Source organism: Rhagoletis pomonella, unplaced genomic scaffold (genome assembly GCF_013731165.1).
Source record: "Rhagoletis pomonella isolate Grant_MI unplaced genomic scaffold, Rhpom_1.0 Rhpom_scaffold_00002, whole genome shotgun sequence".
NCBI classification, from domain to species: Eukaryota; Metazoa; Arthropoda; class Insecta; order Diptera; family Tephritidae; genus Rhagoletis; species Rhagoletis pomonella.
The window spans coordinates 84,286,090-84,293,721 of record NW_023458556.1 but is presented as its reverse complement, the minus strand read 5'-3'; the positions used below and the strand labels follow the sequence as shown (position 1 = coordinate 84,293,721).

Below are 7,632 nucleotides of genomic sequence, written 5' to 3'. Positions count from 1 at the left end.
TACGAAGCCATTCAACCAGAAATGAGCCTCATCGCTGAACAAAATTTGTCGATAAAAAAGCGGATTTTCTGCCAACTTTTCTAGGGCCCATTCACTGAAAATTCGACGTTGTGGCAGATCGTTCGGCTTCAGTTCTTGCACGAGCTGTATTTTATACGGTTTTACACCAAGATCTTTGCGTAAAATCTTCCATGTGGTCGAATAACACAAACCCAATTGCTGCGAACGGCGACGAATCGACATTTCACGGTCTTCAGCAACACTCTCAGAAACAGACGCAATATTCTCTTCTGTACGCACTGTACGCATTCGTGTGGTTGGTTTAATGTCCAATAAAGTAAACTGAGTGCGAAACTTGGTCACAATCGCATTAATTGTTTGCTCACTTGGTCGATTATGTAGACCATAAATCGGACGTAAAGCGCGAAACACATTTCGAACCGAACACTGATTTTGGTAATAAAATTCAATGATTTGCAAGCGTTGCTCGTTAGTAAGTCTATTCATGATGAAATTTCAAAGCATACTGAGCATCTTTCTCTTTGACACCATGTCTGAAATCCCACGTGATCTGTCAAATACTAATGCATGAAAATCCTAACCTCAAAAAAATCACCCGTTATATATCTCATGATCCACTGGTCGGATCTCAACCAGATTAGTATGGGCCCACCTCTGAGACACTACCTTTCCGATGCAAAAAGAATTATCGAAATCGGTTGACGTGGTCTAAAGTTATGCGGTAACATACATAAAAAAAAAAAAAAAAAAATATTCCGACGAACTGATAACCTCCTCCTTTTTTGGAAGTCGGTTAAAAATCGCCCTGAGACGATATGCGGAGAGAGAGGCAATTTTTATTTCGCGGATTGCGCGACCTTCTATGTATAGATCTTGAGAAAATAATAGATCATTTCTAAAAAAACATCTTATTCTGTCGCTTTGGCTTTTTATTTAGAATTTCTAGAAAAGTTTTAGGTATGCAGTTTTATAGCCTATAAAAATTTAGTAGCTCAAAGTGTAAATTTCAGGCGCTAAGAAATCGCGTTGATTTTTAATGGAAGAAAATGTCATTGAATCTACCACATTGTTTTGGAATGTACCACAATTTTTCATGCTTATTTACCACTAAGAAAACTCACTCAGAAGATCACCGAACACTCTTAACAGCAACTGATTTCATTTGCTTTGCCGAAACACCAGCGAAGCATCAGTCAATCGTATATATGCGTAAGACGCACGAAGACGATGATAGTATACATTAGAGGTATACGCCGCCGAGCCACGCCGCCGCCGTTTTTTGTCATTTCTCACGCGCCGCCGCCGAGTTACGAAAATATCGGCGCGGCGGCGGCGGCGGCAGCGTTCGGCGCCTAAGGAATTTTGTACAAAATTTTCATGATGTATGCACATTGAAATACATCGTTTAAAGGAACTAAATACTATTCGTATAAAAACACTATTTTACGAAATGAAATTTACCTTTTTAAAGGAGTTTTTTGCATAATTCGGGGCACTGAGCATTTCCAAAAAAGCGTAACTCAGAAAAAACATAGGTAACACGTTTTTCGATCGAAAGCGTTTATTACAGTTCAATTAGGGTCGAATACTGGTAATCGACGATTTTTTTCCGCAGTAGAGAAATTTTTTCAATACTACTTTTTTATATACTACAACAACAAGAAAGTTACACATGAAAAACTTTAACGCCAATATCTCAGAAATCAGTTTTAACAGAAGCGCCCTTATTGCATCTAACTCCTCAATTATTGGAGATAAAACAAAGACGAGTTGATTTTTCTGTGTATTTTTTTTTAATATTTTAAACACACTTTTATTAAAAAGCAAACACTTTTTTTTGCTAATTTTTACATTAGTAAGTTATTTTATTCTGGGGTCCCGCAGACGAATACAAGTACTAGGTGGCTGTGTGAAAATTACGTTAGCATTCCTAAGTGGTGATCAAATCCCAGGAAGGTTTTGCTCCCGCGCATCGCAATGTCTTCTACACAGGGTTAAAGTCCCCCATTTTGGTAAAATTACTATTATTTTTCTCTATATTCGGTTCTCCTTAGAAAAATTTGGCGCTTAATATTTTAGTGGAAATTTTAACTATAAGCCATTTTTAAAACAGTGAGTCAAAAACGCCCGTTCTGGTGGGAGTTGATGGGTTAAAAGTTTGGAAAAAGTAGACCAAACCCTGTTTTCAATATAAAACCCAGAAAAAATCGTAACAACTCCGTAGTTTAACATAACGGTTGATAAGATTATTGCAAGAATTTATTGATAGCGACATAAATTACCGCAATAACTTAACTTTTTAATTTTTTTTATTTCTTTAAATTTAAATAGTGCATACGGATTTGTAGAGAACATAGAGATGTATGTATATACTTCAGACTTCCTTCTGTTCGCCCATCCATCAGCGGCAGACACTAAAGAATGATAGAATACAAGATTGCGCCAATCGAGCTGAGAGCAACTGGCCGTGACGTCAAAAATACCAGAATGAGAGAGCAAGACGAACTCGACAAGAAAAAGAGGAAGCATCGAACAAAAGGCAGTATTGCCAAGTTATGAATTTGAAAAAGCACCAAATTTTTATTGGTGTATTTTATGGACTTTATATGCATACATGATTTTATTGTAAGGATGCCAATTCAAATTAATAAACATCAATGTTTCTTGCACGACGGTCGATTTCTTCTGGCATGATTGAAGGTGCTGCCACATATTTTGTTGTCGCTTATGATTGTCACTGTGCCATGATTTTGTTTAAATTTTTGTAAAGTTGCTTACCACATTTACGATTGCTATAAATTTTGCTTAGATTTTTTAGGATTTTCTAATTTGGTGCCCTCAGACTAAAAACAAAAGCACCAAAAACGCACCAAGCACCAAACTCAAAAATTTTCGCGTTTTGAATACCCATTAAATTTGGTGCGAAAAGCATCAAGTTGGCAACAGTGAATGTAAACAAAAGTATTTTATGACGTCAGCGATTGGGTGGATGCTGTCAAATCGACGAAGAGAGAGTTAGCAGTCCGCGAATGGCGCGACCTTTATTTCTGGATCGTGGGTGCTCTCGTACTCTTCGAAATTTGGAATAGTATTTTTGCATTTCGTGCAATCCGTGCATCGTGCAAGACTTCGAGAATACCCCTATTATAGTACAACCAATGCGATGTCCAAGCTAGTGCTACTCCACTGTACATGTGTATATGTATTTGCGAATATTCGCATTCGCATTCGCAACCGCGGAACTTCCGCATAAATTTTGACATTCGCATTCGCAACAATGTTTTCCCGTTAGGAAACAGGCTGTAACCCGAAAAAGCAGCAAAATTACTCTTTTTTTTAAATACAATGTTCCAATTTTTAATTTAAGTACTAAATAAAAAAATATTAAAAATTACTTTTTCAGTCAAATGTTTACTCTTGCGCTTCTACATATGAATATGTACACAAGAACATAGTCCATATTCAAAAATATTTTCTTTTCTAGAAAAAAAGTTGCCTTTTCGTTGCCAATGGGCAATGAGATTTGTCGGTAGGAGAGAAAAACGCCATAAATTTTAATTCATTTTTAATTCACCCTGTTTCTGTCTATTGAAGAATAAATATTATTTTAGCTTAGAAACCCGCAATTTCAATTTTTTAAGTATGAATTTTAATTTTATTTTACATCTTTCATAGACGGACAAAAAAGGTGACCATCGGTGTCCGCATATGGGAACTTTCACTGTATTTGACATCCGCATTCGCATTCGCATCCGCGGATGTTAGCTTTTAAACATCCGCATCCGCATTCGCATCCGCGGATGTCTAAAATTCCACATTCGCACCATCCCTAATATGTATGTATGCATGTACGCGTGTAAAAATGTCAATTCAGGTTTGCGTTTAACCCATTATAGCAGACATAGTTTTTTTGGTTCCAGCTTTTAATAACGCACTATTTTTATGTTTAATCTTCATGAAAGTTACATGTATCGTCGAGAACATGGTTACATGCAGAATTTTAAATTAATTGTTATTATTCTCCACACAAAATGTACAAGTATTGCTTTATTAAATGCAAAGTTATGCGAAAATCTAAATATTTCGTGAATGTAGGGTTAATGGTTTCGCGCACGTGCCAATCTGGTGCCGATTCGCAGAAATTGAATAATTTGTGGGGATGGAAGCGGCGAGGGGAAGACAAAAGCAGATCAATCGCATATATGTATGTACATATGTACATTTATAAATGCATACATACTTACATTTTCATTTGGTTGTCTTTTTGGATGCATGAAAAATTTGGTAGCAGAAATTGGTAATGAAATGAAGTTTACAAATATGTGCTTTATAAATTCAGGTTTAGTTATTAATAAATTATATATGTAAATGACAATGTGGGGGTCAAATATACACATGAGTAGCGAAGCTGCCACCCATCCAGTGGCAACTTCTTACGCGACTTTATTAGAAAAGATTTGAAAACTGAATTATTTCCATAAATATTGAAAAATTTCTTAAATAGTTTCGGCTTAGATTAGCGAGATCTTCACTAATTGCTGGGAAAATCCGACGTTTTCAGATTTTTAGTATTTTTTTTTTTAAGTTTCCAAGTCGAAAATAATTAAAAACTGAATTATTTCAATAAATATCTAAAATATGGAAAAAATTCATACAGACTTTGAAAACATAGTTATTTCCATAAATATCGAAAATTTGGAAAAACGCTTAAATAGTTTCGGCTTAGTTTAGCAAATCCAAAACCAATAAATTTTTTTTTTTTTTTTTTAAATATCACCAAAATTGGAAAATGTTATCTAATATTTTTGATTTATTTTAACGTTGTTTGTACAAATCACCTGAAAGAAATTTTTTTTTCTCAAAAAATCTATTTACAAAAAAAATCTAACACCAATAAAGTTTTTCCATACAAAGTTTGAAAATCTAACAAAATATTACAAAAGTCGAAACGAATCGAAAAATGCTATACAACATTTTCGATTTATTTTCACGGTGTTTGTAGAAATCACCGGAAAAAAGGATTTTTTATCAAAAAATGTTTTCACAAAAAACACTTTGGGAGTTTTCTATTCGCAATCATTAATGAAATATCACAAAAATCGGAAAATTTGGTATAATATTTTCGATTTAATTCCATGTTACTTGTACAAATTGCCGAAAAAAAATAAACTTTTTAATAAAACAATTATTTTCGCAAAAAATCTCACTTTTGGGTTTTCTATTTGAAAATTTTATTCATATTTAATTGACATTGCAAACGCTCTCTGAGATTTAGCTCTGTTAATATTCTTCTTTTCTGCTTTGTATTTTTTCCAAATATTGGTCGCTCTTAAAATGCGCTTCGCTTGTTCAGTTGGCTCGAAAAATGTGACATTCGCAGTTTTCGGTCCTTCTCTGCACTTTACGTTCTCTGTTCTTGCTTTGCTTTTGACATTTTCGTCGTTTCCCATGTAAAGAACGAAAAACTTAAATTCAAAAAAATTTAACCATGTAAAGCAACCTCCAATAAATGCAAATATTTTTTTCTTCGCGATTATGTACACTAACTAAAAACCTGCTGTTATATCTGTTTTGGTATTAGATGAGTTGAATATGTACGATTCACAAGCAATTATATTTCCTGATCTGAAATTTTAGTTAGCTCGCTTTAGATGTACGATAGGTGTGCGATATCTTCACCATTTTTGGGGAAGTTGAGGTATCTGTTTGACTGAACATATTCTCTTTATCAAGCTTATTAATTGTATGATGAAAACTCCAAAAACTTAAATTTTTCCTCTATATTAAATATTCAACGTGCGACACATGTATGTATATTTAACTCTCTAGCGTCTAATTAATATCTTGTTTTTCGATGTAATATTTTTTAGACTGTTCGCAATCTACTTCTGATCTAACTCAACGAATACAATCTTATGCTAGCAGTAGTTCATCAAGCGGAGTAATAGGAAGTTATTCGAAAAGCTTGAGCCAAAACCTTAGTCGTGGTTCATCAAACAGCAACTGCTCAATTTTAGAAGGCATCGATTTGAACATGACAAGCATTGACTTGGCAAGTAGTCTACCCTCGTGCGCCAGTAGTACCACCTTAGCGACATCTGATCAGATGTCAGATCGTTCCATCTACAAAAGCAATAATTCATGCTTTCACTTGCCCGTTTCGAGCAATTCTTCGACATTGTGTGCTAATTCTCCGGAGACTTGCATTGATAAAAGGTCACCAATTAATTTTAGGTAATTGAAGGCTCATAACCGATATCAGACTTTGACAATTATTGTACATACATATTTATTTTGGTACTGCAGGGAAGGTCGTCGGGCAAGTGATGGTCTTGTTGCCCAAGGATTTGCAAATTCAATGACAATTTTGAATTCTGCCGTTGGTTATGGTAGTTATCGTTACGACAGCCGAAAACAGGACTGTTGGCTGGAGTTGCAGCAACTGCAAAAGGAAGTTGTGTCACTTAAATCAAAGTATCGTAACAATAAAGTACCTCTAGACGATGGAAACAATTATCAATTTCAAAGTAGTCAATTTTACTCAATACCAAATAGACTGTCATTAGATTTACATCACCAGATGATGCAAACGCCACATGCTCCGAGGACTCCACATCTAGTACGGCCAAACCACAGTTTTGAAAGTGTTGATTTAAATCCACCATTTCTAAGCAATGGGCGTTTCGATTCAACTAATTTGCCGATGACTAGCGCAGCCCGTGGTGACATGGCTTTGCTTTGCAACGTGAGTCCATTGGCGATACAGAGACAGCCTCTGCAGCAACAACTGATGCAACACAGATTTCTGCAGCAAAAGCGGCAACTCTTACAAAAGCAATATGCGCTGGAGTCACATATTTCACGTCAACAACACCTTATGCGTGAACAATATTACAAAGTAGGCCAGACGCAACAGGTTATAGGTCAAAATTTGATTGCAACCAATTTCGAGCCGACGGAATCGTGCCCACCTAGTGATATTTTTATTCCCGGCTTGAATGCCTTTGACCGGAGTACAGGCAAAATGCAACATCCTTCTATGATTCCGCTGCCTTACGGGCCAACTATCAGCAACTACATGAAAACGTCTTACATTAAGCAACAATCCCAGAACCTATCAATGGTAACAATGCCAACGAAATATATACCGCCGTTAAGTAGGCATGCATCAGAGACATGGAGCTCACTTCCGACAACAGTGGCTAATAGTCAATTGAAAAAAGCAGGCAAATTAATAGAAAACGGCGGACGTTTAGCACCACAGTTTCATGCAAATGTAGGTAACTCGAATTGGATATGCAAATAATTTCAATAACTAGTTCACAATTGAAATATTTCACAGTTTTATGAGGGTTTTATCGTTTATTTTAAAACTAATTTTTTCTTACGTAAAATTCTTAAAATATTAATTTAAAGATGATTTGCTGCCTGGAATTTTTCGTTTTCAAATAAAGCCGAGTTTTCCTCCAATTTGTGCTATAGTTTTTGCCCACACTGTCGTTTTTAGCGTCGCAGGGATACGTTTGACTGGCATTAGAATAAACTGTGTTTTTAATGGAAGGCGTCTGTAACGGCAGCCTCTCACGTTGCATCAACATCGGTGGCAAATCT

The 7,632-nt window shown here is 35.6% G+C and overlaps 1 protein-coding gene across 1 annotated transcript in view; it reads left to right on the top strand.

The window, feature by feature from the left end:
* Positions 1 to 7,632, top strand: part of LOC118734129 — a gene marked incomplete in the record, with an annotated part of 275,636 nt that overhangs the window by 245,149 nt on the left and 22,855 nt on the right. Inside the window, 2 exon segments of the mRNA XM_036463841.1 lie at positions 5,892 to 6,255; positions 6,328 to 7,297. Of these exon segments, the coding sequence (XP_036319734.1) occupies positions 5,892 to 6,255; positions 6,328 to 7,297 (1,334 nt within the window).